General features: G+C 31.5%; 1 protein-coding gene across 1 annotated transcript in view; it reads right to left on the reverse strand.

Annotated features, from left to right (window-relative positions):
- The window catches only part of ush (Zinc finger protein ush), a 184,135-nt gene extending 164,105 nt beyond the window's left edge, over positions 1-20,030 (reverse strand). Inside the window, exon 1 of the mRNA XM_029308812.2 lies at positions 19,540-20,030. Within this exon, the coding sequence (XP_029164645.1) occupies positions 19,540-19,579 (40 nt within the window). The 5' untranslated portion in view covers positions 19,580-20,030. The remainder of the gene's footprint in view (positions 1-19,539) is intronic.
- Between the last annotated feature and the right edge of the window lie 2,687 nt (positions 20,031-22,717).

The following is a 22,717-nucleotide window of genomic DNA, read 5'->3' on the forward strand; positions in this document are numbered from 1 at the left end:
CTGATCTATCAATCGTAGAATTTTCCCCAAATCGACGCGAAATTACACATTTAATTACAAAACTATTAAAAATTTTAATATTTTCATAAATTCAAATTTTTAATTCGACTCTGAATGTCATATTTTTAATTACACAAAACTATTTAAAAATTGAAAAAAAAAACTCCAAATTGGTCCTTTAATTGTAAGTCATTATTAATCCATAATTCTTTGTTACATTAAAAAAATTGAGGAATTAATTTCTCTCTGATCTATCAATCGTAGAATTTTCCCAAAATCGACGCGAAATTTCGCCGCCTCTGACAGCAGGCTTATCACGTGGCACACCTGCGCGCTTTGTGCCCCACGCTCGATGATAAGGATCGGGTCGAACCGTGTGAGAATCGACGAGGACGGACGGCAACATTCGTCAGATGGATCGATCGTCCTCGTCCTGGTCGCCGTCGTTTCCATCTCGCGCGGAATGCATTAAGCCGGACGTCGTCGTCCTCTACTCGCGAATGGAACCAAGTGCGCGGCACGCAGACGATTTTTAACTAGATAGGATTTCACCACCACCGCGCTCTTTCAAGCGCTCCTACACACGCACACGTTCGCGAGCCGCATAAAGTGCGAAGAACTGCGGAGAAGAAGGCGAACAGGAGCGGATCAGATATGCTGGGTTTATCTTTTTCTTTCTTTCTTTCTTTTTTTTTTTTTTGAATCACCTGTTAAGTGATTTCGAGGGACTTGGACTTTAAAACTAAATTTCTCGACGGGAATATTTTTCTGCATAATAAATAGATAGTTCTCGTTTTATTGCCATTAATGTGAGCGTTCATATCGCGCAGATAAAAAAGAGAAATGTGTTTTTTTATCCTATAATAATTTTTATTTTACATTCTATTTTTATATTCCATTTTCCATTTTATAATTTTTTATTCAATATCTTTAAGCAGCAATTTTTTTAATTTCTTCATTATAGTTTAATGAATAACATTTCGCTGAATTTTAATTGAATCATCATATATTGTAAGTTTGATGCAACCCTCGTTCTCAAAAAAAAAAAAAAAAAAATTATAAAACCCCGAAAGAATAGAGAAATCTAAATAAAATGCTAGAAAACCACGATTATCCGTATAAAGACAAAGGAGGGAATTTTTTCTCTTTTTAACGCGAGCAACATAAATTTATCCAACGCTATATGACGGGGTCAAAGATCACGTCCGCCCCTGGCAAAACGTACGCACATACACATATATGTATATATATATATGAACAGAGAACCCGGGTTGCCCCCGGGGGGTTGCGGCAGTCAGTCTGCGAGGGGATGTGCTGCCACCCCCCGTCCTCCCGAGGGAGGTATAGAGAGAGAGAGAGGGAGAAACTAACCCCAGACGATGCAGGGGCTGATAAAACTACGAATGATAACGTCTGCAGAGCGCTCGCCCGACTGTTTCTGACTTTTCGCGATAATCTCGTGCCTCGCCTACTGCCCCCCCCCCTACCACCCCCCGCGATTTTATCCAGCGTATTTCCTCGCACTGTGTGCAGAAGGAAAGAGAGAACCGTCTCAAGGTCTTATCCGCGAAACCGGTCCTCCCACGCTTATCAGCGTGTCCTCAGAAAAGTGCTCCGCGATGTCGCCGCGGCGATTACGGCGAGATAAACTGGCGATCGATCCTGAACGTTGCCCGACACACATCTCGCGAAAGTTGTAACAACAATAATAGGCCCTTTGTTGTTCGGCTCCGAAAAAAATTCATTCATATTTTTTTCGTTTCTATTTATTAGCATAAAATGTGCAATTCTAAATTTGAAAATATATATACATGCGTAATATATTTTATATATAATTTTTTGGGATATATATTTTTTCTTTTTATATTATACAGGGCGTTCCATAATTCGGAAAGGTTTTTAATGGCAGATTCGTTCGGAGGTGATTTTTCTTCGGCGAAATTAAATGTCGGGACACCAATAATTTTCGAATTACAAGCAGTTGAAAATAAAGGCTTTCTTGGAAATTATAAGCCTTGTGGAAATAAAATATTTAACAGAACTACATTCTTCAGTCAATTTTAGATATAGCTTGCTTTCATAGAATTTTAATATAAGGCTTAGTTATAAAGATACTTACATGATAACAAAAATTAGGAACATATATGTTAAAAATATTTCTCCATATGTAAGTTTTGAGATTAATTTATATATGGAACTTAGTGATCTCAAACCAAGAGATACAGTTCCGAATAATTAATTTTTCGTGCTTTGGCTCCGTTGGCCGAATTAAAAAAACATCATATTTATATTCTTAATATTGAGAGCCGATAAAAATATTTCTTTCTGATATATGTTAAAAATGATGGCCTCCCTCAACATTTTTACTAAAGAAAAATCATCTGCAAATAATACCAGGAATCTGCCATTAAAACTTTTCCGCCAGTTCTGGGACACCCTGTATATTTAAAGAAAATTTATTTCATTTTTATCTAATTGTTGCATAAAATGGACATTAATTTATTAGAAATTTAAATGAGATAAAGAAACGATCACATTTTAATAAATTATGTATTTTTACATTAACTGTAAGCTGAACATGTTATACGTTAAATAATTATGCAAATTATGTAAAGATGTAGAAGAGCAATAATTTTCCCTTTTTATGATTTATTAGATTAGCGCTGCTATTAATTATGTTGCGTTTTACGAAGTTTTAATTTCAATCAACTAAAAATGCAAAGTCGCTTGCGGATTTGTTTTGCAAATAATCCTTATCGGCGATTAGCCTTCGCAGATGATATTTAGTGTGACAAACTGGTATATCATTTCTATTCCATCTATCTTTTCACGCGCGACAAACAGAGTGACTGTCAATGATTTGATCTTAAAAGGCTTTTAAAAGCCTTTTAAAAGAACTACTGTAGTTTTTCGGGACACCTAGAAAGAAAGACGACGAAAATCAATCTTTCTTTCTTCGTCCATCTCTTTCTGCCTTGAGAAATAGATAAAAGAGAAGCGCGGCTTGCTCGTATAATATCTTGTTTAGCCGGACAAACAATGGCACGTGCGCCGAAGACACCTAATTGCCCGCTCGTATTTGCTCGATAAACACCTTCAACAGCGTGTAAATCTCTTCCCTCACTTCCCTCACACTTGCGGCAGTCAGCCCGATAGTGAAAATCGGCGTCTTGAAGTCTCGCGTAATTTCTGTTATATTCCTGGCATATTGGTATTTTATTCTCGCGTTACAAATACTTGCATAAAACGTATAATTAAAATGTTGCGGTGTATTTTCTCGATATTGCGCTGGTAAATAAAGAAAAGTCATTATTTAAATTAATGATAAAATAATGATCAAATAATTAGCATAAACAATGTTTCATCATTTTAAGATTGTATCAAAAACTCTCACATTTTTAAGAAAAATTATTTTCCGCGTGAAATTCTTATTGCTTTTAATTAAATAATTAAATCTAATTTCAATTTTTTCTCTCAAGTTTCCACAAAAAAGTTCTATAATTCACTTTATTATTATTATTATTTTTCTATACATTACTTCAAAATTATACATAATTTCAAAATCGCACGCAAATATTCAGATCCGCTTTTTTTACGCGATTGTATCAAAAACTCTCACATTTTTAACAAAAATTATTTTCTGCGTGAAATTCTTATTGCTTTTAATTAAATAATTAAATCTAATTTCAATTTTTTCTCTCAAGTTTCCACAAAAAAGTTCTATAATTCACTTTATTATTATTATTATTTTTCTATACATTACTTCAAAATTATACATAATTTCAAGATCGCACGCAGATATTCAGATCCGCTTTTTTTACGCGATTGTATCAAAAACTCTCACATTTTTAACAAAAATTATTTTTCGCGTGAAATTCTTATTGCTTTTAATTAAATAATTAAATCTAATTTCAATTTTTTCTCTCAAGTTTCCACAAAAAGTTCTATAATTCACTTTACTATTATTATTATTTTTCTATACATTACTTCAAAATTATACATAATTTAAAGATCGCACGCAGATATTCAGATCCGCTTTTTTTACGCGATTGTATCAAAAACTCTCACATTTTTAACAAAAATTATTTTCTGCGTGAAATTCTTATTGCTTTTAATTAAATAATTAAATCTAATTTCAATTTTTTCTCTCAAGTTTCCACAAAAAAGTTCTATAATTCACTTTATTATTATTATTATTTTTCTATACATTACTTCAAAATTATACATAATTTAAAGATCGCACGCAGATATTCAGATCCGCTTTTTTTACGCGATTGTATCAAACACTCTCACATTTTTAACAACAATTATTTTCCGCGTGAAATTCTTATTGCTTTTAATTAAATAATTAAATCTAATTTCAATTTTTTCTCTCAAGTTTCCACAAAAAAGTTCTATAATTCACTTTACTATTATTATTATTTTCTTCAAAATTATACATAATTTAAAGATCGCACGCAGATATTCAGATCCGCTTTTTTTACGCGATGATAATCCGCGAATCAATTTTCATGATCGAATTATAACATATATAAGCGATTGAAGATCGGTCGAGCGCGGGATGCACTTTTCTGAGACGCTTTAATTTCCAATGAAAGGTCACGCTTAATTTTTCAACGCTATCCCGAGCGGTGCCTCCCTCTTTCCCTCTTCACCAACCCGAGTACCGGTTCGAAATGACCAAGGCGCCACTCTTATCTGAAGAGGCTCAGATAAGCCCGATGATTGAGGAGAAAAGGGGCACTCGAGATATAATACCGACGCGGCTACTCGCGGGAGAGACGAGGGGTGGAGGATAAGGGGAGGGGGTGGAGGAGGAGGGAGGAGAGAAAAGGGAGTTCGAGATCGCAGCATCCCGATCGGAATGCACGCACGGCGATTTTTGCGCGTCGATACCACGAAATGGCAGGAACCCGAAAACCGTCCCGAGATGATTCTATGTCAGGAATTTCAAGGCAAATTGATACCGCTTTTCGGCAATCGCGGTTTTAATCGACGTCCGAAGTAAAGGAATAAATAAATTGTTTGAAAACAAAGATATCTCGGGGAATATATATAAGAAATATTTCAATCTTCAGGGTGTCCAGCAGACTCGATGAAAAAAATTCCCGGATTTTTTTTTCAGATTTTCCAAGACCAGAAATTCATTTTTTCCCTGACTTTTTAGTGTTATTTTTTCCAAATATATAATTTGCATATATCTATATGATAAATCGATTAAATGAAATCCTTGAGATATTTATTTAATAAAAAATTTCGAATTATTGAGACAGATGTGAAAGAATAATGTGAAAATATCCAGATAAATAGTAAAATTTCCTGCCTTTTCCCTGACAATTCCAGATTTATAAAATTCCCTGACTTTTAATCTTATTTTTTTCAAATACATAATTTGCATATATGTATATTTATATGATAAATCAATTAAATTTTAAATCATGAAATCCTTGAGATATTTATTTAATAAAAAATTGCAAATTATTGAGACAAATGTAGAATAATGTGAAAAAATCCAAATAAACTTTCCTGACTCTTTTCCCTAACAATTTCAGATTTATAAAATTCCTTGACACTACCCAGTTTTCCAGATTTCCCTGACTGCTAGACACCCCGAAAACAAATATATATCTTGGAAAAAATATAAGAAATATTTCAATCTTAGATACTATATATGATCCGTGATTTCATAATATAATAAATCATCTTAACTCTTATCTTTTTTATCTTCTTATATTTCTGTAAATGTGTTGTGTTTCTTAAATAAATTCTCTCTAAAATGATAATTGTGACCCGAAAATTTTTACGTATATAGGTATATTGCAAAGCGATCTAAAAGTCACATTTCCATCTGGAAACAGTTACAATTGCTTAAATCCGTTCATTCATCAGCGTGTGACAATCTAACGCGAATAAATTTACATAACTTGCGGAGTGTAACAAAGGTTACATTTACAATTTACATTAACGCCCACGCTTTGTACCGATGCGATTTCACGATAAATATCTATCAATTGTCTGCTAGTTATTTTCCGAATCTGTTACGAGAGTTTTCATCCTTCTACTAAATTTTTACGATCACTCGAAAAATGTTAAATAATAATACATTTTAATTTTATAAGTTTTATATGTATAATAAAATTGATAATAATACATTGACATTTTTGTTTGCCATTTTGTTGCCTTTATCTCATTAAAATTGTTTTTTAGATTTGCTATAAATAAAAACAGCGTATAATTAAATAAATGTGGTCCAAAAAATTTTACAATTGACCATTTTTTTCTTTTATTTTCCATTCACATTTTTTTAAAATTATGTTTCTAGAATTGCAATGAGTATATTTCGATCAGCGAATCATTGGAACTCATCATTGTCAGATAAGATTAAACAAAAACTCATCTGTCCAATGTGCTCATTTCAAATGATTCATAAAGTGATTCATTTATACTGCCGAAGAAAAAAAATATATTTTACATGATAATTTGACTATCTAAGATATTAGAAATAAATAATCAATATTTAAAAAAAACTTTTTCAAAAAAGGTATAAATAAGAAACGATAAACGTTTCCATCATTAGGGCCATTGATTAAATCATATAATTATCATTGTTATTATTAGACGTGTTATTAATCTTAAATCATCTTCGAGTGATTCAGAAAGTTCGGAACACGTGGAAGTACATATCGATATAGTCGAAATCGAAAGAATATAAGAGAGAGAAAATCATCCCATCTCTCTCACTGTTTTATCTCGTGGCTTGAGAAAACGCAGACGCTTCTGGTAATCTGCATGATATCGGATCCCTAAAACCAACCGTTAATAAGATGGAGAACAGAAGAGAGAGAGAGAGAGAGACCGTGTGTGAAATAAAAGATACGAACACAAACTCGTTCTACATTCTCAGAAAATTCTTTTGCAGAGCAGATAAAGATAATAAACGATGTCTAAGTGACAAAAAAAAAGCAACACTCATAAATTAGATTAAAATTAAACAGTGTTCGCTGTGTTCAGATAAAAAACAAGTATTTCAACAATAAACGATGCCTATCTAATTTCTATATGTAATAATAGTTCTTATAAAATTTATTTCATTCGTTTCTTATAAAAATATAGAAGAAAATAAGTCATATACAAGATAACCAACGAGTTTTTATTTCTATACGCAATCAAAAAATAAATAGCAAAAGAAAAAATAGGATTTAACCGTTTTTCTATATAAACATTAGTTGTATTATTTCGCGATAATTAATTGAAACGATTCCATCCTTGAGAATCGTTAACATGTTATCTATAGTGAGCGCGATAAAAAAAAAGAACTTCGGCGCAAAATATGTGACAAAGTTCCGATATCCATACAGAGTTGGGTAATAACTAATTAATTATTTAAAAGTTAAAAAGTTAATAACTTTTAACTTAGCTTAATTAATTTAAAATGTATTAATTCTTAACTTCAACTAATTATTTTTGATCTTAAACTTATTAACTTTTTTCCTATTGTTTTTCATAAGTTATGAACGTATTATTTAAAAATTCAAGTATTATTAAATTTTATGTTCACTTGTCATCAATGCAATTACCAAAAAATATATTTCTATATAAAAATCAAAATTTCTTTATCATTTATTATTATAGGTATATATTTTAAAAGAATTGACAAACAAAATTCTAATCCAATGTAAATAATATTTTTCAAAATTAACTTTAGATTTAACTTCAATTAATTTAATCTTAACTTAACTAAATTAATTTTATAAAAGCAACTTGTCAGTTTAAAAATAAAAAAATCATTAATTTACCCAACTCTGCGCCGTTCGTCGCAAAAAAAAAAAAAAAAAAAAAAAAATAAAGATTTTATTCTCGAGAGGGCACACAAAGATCGGCGATCGAACGTAAATATATATATATACGGAGAGACCGGTATACCGAAGGAAGAGAGGAGACGACCAAAAACGGGAATGTTGCGCGACCTCCGGCGCACGTGTACGAGGACACGGACGAGCCGCGCAAAAAAGGCACGATCGCGATATACCGCGGACATGCCGCGAGCTGAATATTAGCGTAATGAGCTGATAGCCGGCCGATACCGGTAGATTTTAAGCCGCCATGAGCGTCACGTTCCGATCGCGATCGGCCGATCTGTGACGCGCGCGAATAACCGCGGCGCGTGGATAATCTCGCTCTCGCGGAGCGATAGACGCTCTACAATCGGAATTAGGGATAAACAGTATAGCGGGCCGATTGGCGGAAATCACGAGCGAAAACGAAACGTTGGGCGCGTTATCGGTCCGAGTGTATGCATATCGAGTGTATCTATCGAGCCTGACAAGACTCTCGCGCGACAGGATTTAATTAAACTTATTTTTATACAAGAGCAAAAAAAAAGTAGTTAATATTCGAGAAACCTGTTTTTTAATCTACTTTCGTAGAAAAATAATGAACTGGATTAAAATTGCTATAGTGAGATATCGATTCACGTCCAGTTAAAGAGGAAATTTTAATATATGATTGGAAGAATAATTTAATTGTAAAAAAAAATTGTTTTCTTACAACAAATGATAATCTAATTAAGTTCTAATTAAAATCCTCACTTTCAGACCGCATATGCAGAGTATAATTTGCAAATATATATAGCCTTTGATTTCTCTTTAGTCGTCTCTTTTTCCTTTCATTTATCCTAAACTACTCCTTCATAGCACTCAATCGCGAAAACACGATTAATTACAATCGCGTAAGCGTTAATTATCGAAATATGACATTAGCGCGACACTTTACATAATACTCCCGATGTTAATTGCGCATAAACGAGTATTTCTTTTTACATCGCGATAGGCAAACGCAAAAATTACGATTTACGAAACTACGAGTCTAAAAATGATTGTTTGATATTATTTATAATTATAGTGCATAATCTAATTCTTGAACGTTGTCTATCTATGTTTTGTGTATAATTTAAATATATTTTTATTTTCTAGATCAACATTATTATATAACTCATCTTGTATATCGTATATAAATGTTATAATCTCGAAGTGAGATTACATTACAGATATCGATACGAAAAATGTAAATTTGCAATGACGCAATTATTAAACTTTCTAAAGGAAATTTATAGTGCCTTATTTACAAAATGAAAAAAGAAACTACAGTACCATTCTATTTAAATTAAAAAATTTTTTTATTTTTAAATTTACGGTAAAGGAATCCACCAAAGATCCTTTCATAATAATTTAATAATAATTCGAGAGATTATTTTTCTACGAAAGTAGATTAAAAAACAGGTTTCTCGAATATTAACTACTTTTTTTTTGCTCTTGTGTAAAAATAAGTTTCATTAAATCCTGTCGCGCGAGAGTCTTGTCAGGCTCTCTTCTTTTCTCCCTTCGAAATGGGACACAAAAATGAGCGAATCGCAAATTCCGAATGTCGTCCTCGTATTTCTCTATACGGAAAAGACATGTAATAAGCAACAAACGAAAAAAGACACGAAACATCTTGCGGTGGAAAAGAGTTGAAACGATAAAGAGAAAAGAAGGTAATGAAAAAAAAAAGAAAGATCCATCAGCGGCTTTTATCTTCTTCGACCCCTTATCCGCGCAAACCCATGAATGCCGCCGCCGCAGATGTGTCTCTCCCGCTTCTTCTCTTTCGAGGCCTCGCGCAGAAACGCGGAGACAACTATCGCGCCGCTGATCTCGCCTAGTTAGCCTTTCTTCCCTCTCGTTGGTGCATCCTTCCTTCGGAAAGCGCGGAACCGATACCGAGGCCTCGCCTCATAAATACAGTCGAGAAGTCGAAGTAAGGGAGAACGACGCGAAAGAAGGGAGAGAGAGAAGGGCGAGCCTACAAATTGCTACACCGCATTGTGGTGTCACTCCAGCCTGTTACGACACGGTCCAGGCATCTCGCCGGAATGGTGTCCGCGCGAGTCGGTTCTTCTCTCCTCCGTCGTGTCTCTCCTTCTTCACGACCCCCTTCGACCCCCTTCGACCCCCCGTTACTGCGAGCCGCCCCACTAAGGGCGGGAGGAGCCCTTACACGGGTGTAAACGCGCCTTTACACCGATAATCTGCCTCTTCGGTTGCAAATAAATTAGACGGGAGTTCTTTCGAGCATTCTTCTTGCAGCGAGCAATTTTTTTTTTTTCTAGCGAAGAGCGAATTCAATTAATCGAGAACGGACGCGAAAACTTCGTGTCAAATTATTGCTGCACGGAGAGAATTTTTTCTTAGAGTTTATCATGAAAATCGTGGTAATCATGGATATTGGAAGAATTTTATAAGAATTTCTCTAATTAATATTTATCACAATAAAAAATATTAATATGTACATAGTAAATTTTACTATGTACATAAGAATTTTATAAGAGTTTCTAGGGATCTGAAAAACATATGTACATAGTAAATTTTACTATGTACATAAGAATTTTATAAGAATTTCTAGGGATCTGAAAAACATATGTACATAGTAAATTTTACTATGTACATAAGAATTTTATAAGAATTTCGTTGATTAATATTTACCACAATAATAAAAATAAGTAATATCTATTATAATAAAATATAAAATATGTGTTCGATGAATTTTACTATGTACGTAGTAAAATTCATCGAACACATGTTTTATATTTTATTATAATCTGCCTCTTCGGTTGCAAATAAATTAGACGGGAGTTCTTTCGAGCATTCTTCTTGCAGCGAGCAATTTTTTTTTTCTAGCGAAGAGCGAATTCAATTAATCGAGAACGGACGCGAAAACTTCGTGTCAAATTATTGCTGCACGGAGAGAATTTTTTCTTAGAGTTTATCATGAAAATCGTGGTAATCATGGATATGATATTGGAAGAATTTTATAAGAATTTCTCTAATTAATATTTATCACAATAAAAAATATTAATATGTACATAGTAAATTTTACTATGTACATAAGAATTTTATAAGAATTTCTAGGGATCTGAAAAACATATGTACATAGTAAATTTTACTATGTACATAAGAATTTTATAAGAATTTCTAGGGATCTGAAAAACATATGTACATAGTAAATTTTACTATGTACATAAGAATTTTATAAGAATTTCGTTGATTAATATTTACCACAATAATAAAAATAAGTAATATCTATTATAATAAAATATAAAATATGTGTTCGATGAATTTTACTATGTACATAGTAAAATTCATCGAACACATATTTTATATTTTATTATAATAGATATTACTTATTTTTATTATTGTGGTAAATATTAATCAACGAAATTCTTATAAAATTCTTCCAATATCACTTTGTCCATGATTACCATAATTTTCAGGATAAATTCTAAGAGAGAATTCTCTCTGTGTGTAATTTTTTAAAATTCCGCTTTAAATTGCTCGTTTGTGACTTTTCGAAATTTTGGATCTGCAGAGAATTCTGCATTTTTCTTTGCAAAACATCTGGATTTTTTAAAATCGTTTCGAGATTTATGTTTTAAATAATTAGAAAAAAAAAAATAAATAAATAAAAAATTCCTCAAATAAATTTGATATATTATCATTGTCGAAATATCTCATAAAATCAATTGTCAGAATTTCGTAACATGCTTGCTGACAAATTTATCGAATGAAGCCCGCAATATATCAGGTGTTCTAAACAGACATAAAATACATCTCATATGGACGTCACAATGCGGTCAGCTGATCATCAAGCTTGACATTTGTATGGGATACATCAGCGTGTTCGGCATCATATCTATCAACGACACGAGGCTCGCGTTACACATTTCGTTCTCGAAGGGAGAGAAAAAAAGAGAGGAAGAGAGAGGAAGAAAATGATTATTCGATCGAAGAGAGTGTTCGATTAAACGGACGAAAAGACTCCGAAGGTGTCGCTATCGAATAATCTCTTTCCGCGCGATGATACGCAAGAATTTACTAGAGGAATCACATTTCGAGGGGAAAGAAGGAGGCACGACCGGGGGGTCTCGTCATATTAGCAGCGATACACCAGCAATAACAACAGCAACAACAACAGTGTAGAGGAAAAGAGAGACTCGCCTCTCTCGCGCCCAGTGTTTCTCAATCTTTTTCCGATCCCTAGAATGTCATTTATCTAAAATTTTTTTCGTTGAAAAATCCCAGTAAATCCTTAATAATTAAAATATATTATATAATTTTGCACAATTCAAAGTTTATAATTCAAAAAAAGAGAGAAATATCCGATATAATATGTTCCCTAGAATGTCATTTATCTAAAATTTTTTTCTTTGAAAAATCCCGGTAAATCCTTAATAATTAAAATATATAATTAAAAAAAATATATTATATAATTTTGCGCAATTCAAAATTTATAATTCAAAAAGGAGAGATAATACGAATTCGCATATACGTACACAGCGAGAATTTTCTCCCAAAATTTACCTTAAAAATCATCGTAATCGTAGGACATAATTGGAAAAATGGTATAAGAGTTTCTCTAATTAATATTTACCACAATAAAAAATATTAATATCTATCGCAATAACTATATGTGCATAATAGAATTTACTATATATGTACATATTAATATTTTTCACTGTGATAAATATTAATCAGAGAAACTCATATAAATTTCTTTCAATACCATATTTACTACCCCACGAGTGCCACGATTTTCAGGGTAAATTCTAAGAGAAAATTCTCCCCGTATATCTTAACTTTTCGCGAGGTTTGCGGGGGAGGGAAGGAAAAGATCCGGGGTGAGAACCGTGGCTTTGCGCGATCGATGGCGATGGGAGATATTCTTTACGACGAACACGATTCAATAAAGCATTCTATAAAATCATCGCTTATTAATTTGACGCTCGCGCTCGACGGGGGTCGCCGCTGGACCCCCATGGGGTGCCCCTTCTTTATCCTGCTTTGCATCGTCGATCACCGGCGTGATATTCTGCTGGATCCGAAGGGGAGAAAGAGAGAGAGATGGAGAGACCTGCAATATTGGGCGTCCTCAGGTGGCGCAATGGATTTGAAGCATCTTGTTTCGAAATCGCGATTACAGTTTACTAGGGTTGGATAAGTTAATAATTTTTGTAAAAGTTAAGTTAGAATTAGTTGCTTATAAAATTAATTTAGTTTATTTTTAAAAATATTATTTATATTAAATTAGAATTTTGTTTGTTAATTCTTTTAAAATATATGGTATGTAATAAAAAATAAGAAAGAAAGTTTGATTTTTGTATAGAAGTATATTTTTTGATAATTACAATTAATGACAGATAAACATGAAAATTAATAATACTTTATTTTAAAAATAATACGTTTATATAACTTATAAAAAAACAATAATGGTATTCAGAGAAAAAAGAAATTTTATTTAGGAAAAAAGTTTAAGGTAAAAAATAATTAGCTGAAGTTAAAAATTAATATATTTTAAATTAACTAAGCTAAGTTAAAAGTTATTAACTTTTCAACTTTTTTTTTAACTTTTAACTAATTTACTAGTTATTACCCAACCCTGTATTTTACCTTCACTGAAAAAAATTGTCAACTCGACTAAATCATCCAACTAAATAATCTTGTTAATTGCGAACATATAAAAATATTTAAATTAAATATAACATATAAAATCTAACAAACATGTATTTGGGTTAAATACTAATATATGTTCAATTTGCAAAATAATAATTTAGTTGAAAGGTTTAGTCAAGTTAACAACTTTTTTTTCTTCAGTGTTGAAAGAGTGAGGGAATTTTCACTGTCACTATTTTATGGTCTGATATAAGAAGGGGTGCGCCGAAAGAAGACTGATGATCTTTGTGATACAATGGGAACACACAAGTCTTTGTGATATAATGGAGGATAGATATTAATAGATTTCTCTGTATCATATCATCTAATTCTATACTGAATATTATCTCTTATATTTAATGAGTATTTAAAATATTACATTGTGGATGTAAATTGAATTGCGTTCGTGTAATTTATTTCCTAGTAATTTCCGTGAAAAGATACATTGCGATAACATTATAGTTTTCATTACGCGCAAATTTTTTTAAATGAAATTACTTAAAAATGAATTAAATTAATAATTAGAGAGACTTTATATAAAATAATTAGATACAAAAAAATTGTAGAAAGTTTAACAGTTTTACAATGATTTTAAAATAAAAGAATATTATTTTGCTACCAATCTTATATATTTTATGTAATTAAATTTTGTTTAATTAGCTTTAGATTAAATTAGTTTCAATTCAATCAATTAGAACAATTTAAATTGTAATCATCGAACAGATGTGTAGTCGCACATCGCAATTGTAATCACATGAGAAAAGTTATTACAAAATCTTTCATGAATAATTGTTGTCCAAAAAAATATATTACATAAAAATATGTAAAATTACACGATAAATAATAGAAATGTAGGTATACAATTTCATTATTTATATTGTAATTTTACATTTATTATTTATGTAATTTTATAATTTTATAATATTTTTTATGTGATTTTACATATTTATTTGTGTATATAATATCGTGTTTTTCGCATCGACAATAAACAAAAATATAAAAATGCATGCGAAGAATAAAAGAAACGAAAAAAATTATCGCAAAATAAAGACTTGAAAAACAATGAGAAGATTGAGCGAGAGATCTGTCAGCTTAACAATAATAAGATGCGCATATAATTTTTAATCAAACGATGACCAAGTTTACGATTAATCGTCGTCGCTGCATGACCGTATTTATAAACTAAACGAACACGAAGAGATATAGGAAAGAGGAGGCACGGTTGTCGCAACCGTGGCCGTCTAGCGATACAATAAGATAAGAGAGCACCGGTTGGCTACAAAATATTGACGACGTCAGAGGGACTTTATCGCTTTGCGCGCTTTTCGCCCGAAATCCGCGCTTTTTTCGTCGCTTTGCCTCGCCATCGACTTCCGAGTCGCGTACGAATGCGCCATCGGAATTTACCGGGTGAAAGACCGAAACGTCGAAAGAGAAAGAAAGATGCCACGACAGTCGCTCCGAGAGTCACGGCCTGTCACGGATGGCGATCGTTATCATCGTCACATGTGCAACGCACAGCGAAAAGTATCGGCGCGTTATAAAAGTACCGCTGATTCTCCTGCAGAATCGTTTCTGCACAATAAAAGTTGAGTCGAGAAAGCAATTGTCGCAATAAGCAAGAAAACAGCCTTTTAATATTATCTTCTCTTTGATCTTTTCTTTTACGTCAACGTAATTTCAAGAAAAAATTTAATAACGAAGAATTAATGTATTATAAATGTGTAGGTTTTTAGAACAAAGGAAATTCAGAAGTTAAATATTTATGTTGATTAATTTTTAGATTTTACAATAAAAGTTTTATTATTGAAATATTAATTTTACAAAGTTTTAAAATTGCATAAACCGATAGCGTTTTATTCAAATTTTTGTTAAAATAATATTAAAACATTTGCATAAAAAATAATTCAAAAATTATCTATAAGTAAAATTGTCAATAAAAGTTTGTTTATTAAAAGATTATTATAATAAAATAATATTGTTTATGTGTAATATTATTTTTAGCTTGAGACGAACATTAGTTCTTCGCATTTAAATGAAAATATGATACAATGAATATAATGAAAGATATAGATATAAAAATGAAAATTAAAATCCTACACATACAAAATTCCTCACAGCTTAATCAGCAATGAATAAATAGAAAGGAATATCATATGCATGATATATCACTTTGATACTTAATACAAATATGCAAGTGATAAAGAAAAAAAGAAAATCAATGTGTGTGTAGATTTTTATCTCGATGGGACATAGATAAAATAAATGTTTAATGAAACAATCGCTTAATAATTTTTCGAACTAATGCATTTTAATTGCAAGTAAAATGCAACGCGCATAGATACACACAGGAAACAAAGATTAATGCGACGAGGAGGACGAGAAAGGGAAGAAGACGACGTCGGTGGGTGGAAAGGGAGGCGGGCCCGCTATTTTAACACAGCGTTATTAACTCAATTACGGTCGTTCCCAATTAGCAGTCACGCGCACGAGCCAGCATCACAATAATTACGCGGCCATTAACGTCGATGTCCCACGGGAGGAGCACCTTATAATGCAAGTCGCAAACGTACGATTTTCTTCTTGCCCCAATCTAGGGAACCTTCAGAAAAAATTCGCGTCAACTTTCTCATTAACATTATATTTAATAATACGCCGCAATATTTAATATATATATATATATAAAATAATATTTTTTATATCGATATATAAAATAATATTTTTTATATCGATAAACATGACTGATTTTTTTTTTTTTATTAAATCTAATAATTTTCTCTTAAGATTGTAATGTTACATTTTGCTTCGAAAATTATTTTAATTGTTTTCAAGAAGAAATGAAAAATTGTATAAACATTATATTTTTAATACGACACAACATTTAATATTAATTAATATTTTTTATATCGATAAACATGACTGATTTTTTTTTATTAAATCTAATAATTTTCTCTTAAGATTGTAATGTTACATTTTTCTTCGAAAATTATTTTAATTGTTTTCAAGAAGAAATGAAAAATTGTATAAACATATTTTTAATACGACACAACATTTAATATTAATTAATATTTTTTATATCGATAAACATGACTGATTTTTTTTTATTAAATCTAATAATTTTCTCTTAAGATTGTAATGTTACATTTTTCTTCGAAAATTATTTTAATTGTTTTCAAGAAAAATGAAAAATTGTATAAACATTATATTTTTAATACGGCACATTTAATATTAATTAATATTTTTTATATTGATAAAAACATGGCTAATTTTTTTTTTGTTTTTTTTTTTAATTAAACCTAATTCTCTCTTAAGATTGTTGATCTCTTAATTTTTTATTCGAAAATTATTTCAATTATTTCCAAAAGAAGAAATAAAAAAATTGTATAAATAGATTCATATTATATACGATATTACGTGCAATTAATTTCTTTAAAACGACATCGATCCGAATCTCGATGTAGAATTTTTTTCTGAAGACGAAACATTGAATGAATGAACTAGAGAAAGATAGAGAGAGCGAAAAGAAGGAAAAGGAGACAGAGGGAAAAAAAGAAGGACGACCCGGTCCGACGAGTCGCCACGTGAAAGTGTTCCAACTTTCGTGATCGAGCCACGTGATCGCAAGATCGCATGCTCGTCGCGATGTGGGAGAGGTGAGGATCTGAGATACGATGGATCTTGTCTTGCGCTCTTCGTGGAACGAGAAAAAAAACTGAGGACGAAAATTCCCGGAAAACTGATAAGAAATTATATCGTAAGCTAAGCTTTCTTTCTTTGAGAAATACTCGAAAACAAACAAACTACGTAACTTGAGATTACGAATATGAATATATATAAATATCGATTACAGACGGATCTATATGTATATAGTAATATTCTGGTGAAATATTTTTTATGGGAATTTCAAATCACGACTTAAAAAAGAGGCTTATCCAGAAACTTGATCGTCGTAGAAAATGTTTGTACGTATTATAATAATATTAAATATAAATTAAGCAAAATATAATTTCCACATAAAATCGTGAAAGGTCGACAATTAAACATAATTGTCGAAAAGTTGATTGTGAGAGCTAATTACAATCGTGCGAAATCCGTGTAATCGTGACAATCGTGTCTGTCAATTCTTGAGTGCGTGCTTTCTCATAATACTATGCGTTATAATTGAAAGATCAGCTGATGGGCAACCATAAACGTGTCACGTTATCATTAAGCAAAAAAATTCGTATCGCTTTTGGCATCAAAATGTATAAATACAGTTGAATATATTAATCTCGAAATCGAATTGTGTATTTCTCACATACGAGTTTATAATCAATGTAATTTGTATTATCATAATTTTTCTGCATTTTAAATATGAATCATTTAATTGTAAAATATAGTTTCGATGTAATATATATTTCTTTAAAAAATATAAAATAATATTTACATTAAAAATGTACAATATTATTTAGTAATATTAAAATAATGTTTTAATGCAAGAATTAATCAACGAAAATTTATTAAAAATTTCCTAAAACTCGTTTTAAGAAAAAAATTCTCCATGTGCAATAAAGATGGTCATGTTCATCAATATAATCTTAAAAGTTAATGTTATTCATATTGCATATTTAGGCATATTAAGAGCGATATTTTTGTATAATTATCGATTGCTTATATTACTAATTTAAGTCTTGATTATTTTGATATATATATGGATTTTTTAGAAATATAAAAATTTCTCAACATAATTTTCTCTTAATATATTTCAATATATTTTAATATATTTCATAACTTTATAATAAATTTTGTAAAGTAAGTGAATTGTACTTTTCGTTATAATAAGTTGAATGAAATTTATAAACTCCGAAATTCAAGATAAAAATGAATAAAGAATAATTGAGAAATTAGTTCAAAAATAATTAGTTCAATTTTCTGGTAGACTCTTTTATATAGTCCATTTCTAAAATAATTCTTCTAATTTAATTTTCTGCCTAATTTTTCATCTATTCGATATTTTGAAAGATAAACGAATGCACCGTTTTGTCAAGGACTCGTTCTCCTTCGCCGTCGAGAATTAATTTATTCGGGGTCATTGATTTATTCTTGAAATTTATCGCTTATATCGATAGAAAGAGATTCTGTTTTTTATGGTTGATTTCAAACTTTCAAGTGCGTTTCTCGTTATATTCATAAACATCACTTTAAATATTCGTATATTTTTCATCACGAATTTTACAGGCAAATTGTTTAAAATTAATTAAAATTTTGTATTAGATTCTTAAGTCAAATTTTGAACTAAAATATCGTTAAAATTAATTTGAAATTAAGATTGATAATAGTAGATATAATACGATTCTATTACTTATTTGCAATATTATGAAAATATTTCTATTAAATCATTATTTGATTTGATACTTAATTTAAATATGTGCTTTTTATAATCTCTCCGAATAATCATATAGATTTTCAATAATGTTGCTGAATTTAACATACCTACATATCTTTAGAAAAAAACTGCAGTTATGAAAGTAATTTATATTCACACGACATTCGATACATTCTCTTTAACTATCGATATCGCTGTCAATGTCAATCATAATTTTTTTCGTCCCTTTTCGGAACTAAAATCTGGAAGAGACGAATCGATCTATAGGACTAAATTTAGCAAAACGTAACAATTGTGCTAATTTAACGCAAAAAATATCACATAAACGTACAAAATTCAAATAACAAACTTGACGGCGATATAAAATTACTTTCGCTCAACTATATTGTCGAGTTTTTAATTCATCAATTGATCAATCGCGTAATGCGCCAAGGCGGCACTTTGCTGCCTTCGTGCAAAATTCGGTTGATGAATAGATGAATGAAAAATCGTGACGTCGCATCGCGGGGAAAAAAAGCGCGGGATAAAGCGCGCGCGACACACACACACAGACGTAAACATACACCTACGCACGAAAGATACGCACGTGTCACCGGAAACAAGCACGTGAAATAGCCGGACAGAGAAGGGAGGAAAAAAGCACAAACTCACGTTTCAGCGGCTTGGGGTTGCTCTGCTTGCGACGTGACATCCTCTGCGCTCTGCGACATCACCCGTTTAGCGTGAACATGTCTCGTTGCAATGTGAATGCAGGCGTGATCGGCGACGATGACGATGGCACAAGAAGATGGAGAGACGAACGACGATCAACAAATCGCACAGCACACGAGAAAGAGAGAGAGAGAGACAAGAGGCGACAAAAATAGGAAACGACAAAATAGCGACTCACGTATAGCGATTTACGGGGACGGAGGAATCGGGAGATATGGAGATTTGTAACTACGCACTCTTTTTTTTTCCGGCGAAACGCGAGGGAAAAAAGCTTCGATTCGTAAACGCGATATAATGTGACGCGAGAACGCGACGAGCGAAAATATGCGTTGCGATGAGCGAGCAACGACGCCGGTAGCACACTTCCGCGAGACGCGGACACACACGCCAATAGTTCGATCGCGGCCGCCGTCAACGTGCAACTAAACAAACCGCGCTGCCAAACACTCTCCCCCACTCGGCCGCGCACGCGCCGCGCTCTGCCGCTCGGTGGGGGAAACGCGAATAGGGAGGAGGGAGAACGATGACTGAAGTGAGGTGTAGCAAAGTTTCATAGCAGCACTCGAGATTGAATGCCTCCGCCATCTGGCGGAGAAACGATGGCAGCAGTAGCTTTACGAATATTGATATACAGGGTTGGATTATTTTTTAAATAAAGTATTATATTAATTTTTATGTTCATTTGTCATTAATTGTAATTACCAAAAAATATATTTGTTTATAAAAGTCAAGATTTTTTTGTTATTTGTTATTATAAATTTTAAAAGAATTAACAAATAAAATTCTAATTTATAATATGAATATTTTTAAAAATTAACTTTTGATTTTACTTCAGTTAATTTATTCTTAATTTTAATTAAGTTAATTTTTTGTTCATAAAACTTTTAACTTGACTAAATTAATTTTATAAGCAACTAACTTTATCTTAACATAGTTTTTAAAAAATCATTAACTTACCCAACTCTGTATTTTCTATTCTATTGTTTTTGTTAAACAAAAACTGACTCATAATATGAGATTAATAATTAAAAATGTATAATATTTTCGCACAGCTATATCTCCTCCGATTTTGCCGAAACTAGAATTTTACGTATTTTTGTGAGTAAAATATGAATCTATTTTTATTTAATAATTTATTTAATAAAATATCTAATTAATTTATTTAATAAATTAAAATTATTATGCTCAAATAAAAAAAAGTTACATGGATTCTGAGAGAAAAGATATTGTATAGTTTCGGCAAAAAGAGGATTTTCACAAAATAATTACCTAAAATTTAAATAACTAGAACAATAAAAGCGCACGCCATTTCTCAATTTTATATTAACTTTTAATACCTATTAATTTTTTTTTCCTAATATTATAGTTTTTAATATTAGTTAATTAAAAAAAAGAGAGGTCACTGCAGTAATTCCCTCCCAGAAAATTAAAAAAAATTTTTAGTGCTCTGCATTTAAGCATTTAAATAATTATAAAGATTGTTTTACATAAAATATATATTCAGCTTAATTTATTCAAAAGTGTTATCATATAATATCGTATTCAAATCGCAGATATTTCACAATGAAGTAATACGTGAACTTTTCATTGTTCGGAAAATAATGAACAAAATTAATTTGTCAGTTGCAAAAATTAATCTAACTTTTCATCATTTGTCATAAGATAAACGTTAAATTTGCAAATTAATATTATTTATTGATTAAAAACTTTTATTATTTGCATGATTTTGTTTGCGTTAATCCTATATAAAAAGTTCCTTATTTCAAAAATTAATATTAATTTTATTTTCTACGTTCAGTTAAAATTACGTTTTTATTTTATTAAATTTATTATTAACAAAATAATTTCAATTTTAGCATTAATATTATATTAATATATATATAATTTTATAATTTTATTATTAATATATCAAAAAATTGTTTTAATTTTTAAATTACAAATAATAAAAACGCAATATAATTTTTTAGTATACACTTTTTAAGAAAAGAATTCCTAAAAATAACAATCAATTATTATTTTCCGAACAATGTAACATAAACAAGAAATAAACTCACATTGCGTTGAGTCGATGATCTAAACCTCTCTTTAATACATCTCCTTATATGTTCCACTGCTGCTCTGCTATAATCCCATATGGTTTGGCACTGTTCACTGCACTGTTTTTTTATTACTTTATATTTGCAATAATTATTTATCGCACTTCACTACACACAGATGCACTTCGAAATGAACGGACGATACAAAAAAGAATAAGTCATTCGCGAATGCACTCGGCAATTTCGATCCCGCTCGATCACGTTCGATATCACATTCGCGAATAGAAAGACAAACAAAATATCTGTTGAAAAAAATATTAATACTTTTCCGATTCCGGGGAAGCGAGTGTCCGAATATTAATTCACATTAAACGCATCGAAATGTCCTTAAATTAATTCGTACAACGTGCGACATCTCTCGGCGCGCCGCGTCTTTAATGCGACTTATATGATAATTAACGTAACAACGCGAAGCGAACGAAGTGTCATAGCGGAGTGACACTTGCGCGCCTTGCGCGCCATTATGCGGATAGTCTCGGTAGCTCAGTATCAAGCAACGTTTCACCCTAGGGGTATTTCCGAATACAATCTAGAGTGCTGCCTTCTACTGTACTTTCGCGTTATTCGTGGCTGAAGTTCGCGCGCTGATCCGAGCTCATCGCCGGTGCTCTTCGCGAAAGTACAAGTGTGCGAGTATTAATTAGTATCTTTTTACGTCGTTAATTATCGCCCGTATCGTTAATTAGCACTTTTTCGTCGTCGAATATGCAGTGAAACATAAAACATAGTGAAGTTTAGCGGCCGATACTTAAATATGAGCGACTTCTGAGTGCGTCGCGGGAAAGTTGTCGTTGTCGTTCGATGAAGCCCTTTGATAAGCGGCCTTGAAAAAAGCGGCAACGCGAAAACGAAGCGTCGGTTTTATTTACGCGTGATTAAACTCTCGCGATTTACCGAGACGCGTCGAAAATGTGATATAAAACCCGGACGTCGTCGCGAATAAGTAAAAAAATAACGCGAGTGCATGCGTGTGTGTTTCGAAACTTCTACGAAAGGGAGGAGGAGGTCCGAGTGGTATCAAG

The sequence above is a fragment of the Nylanderia fulva genome, unplaced genomic scaffold (assembly GCF_048542155.1).
Source record: "Nylanderia fulva isolate GAGA-0341 unplaced genomic scaffold, ASM4854215v1 Scaffold15, whole genome shotgun sequence".
Taxonomy (NCBI): Eukaryota; Metazoa; Arthropoda; class Insecta; order Hymenoptera; family Formicidae; genus Nylanderia; species Nylanderia fulva.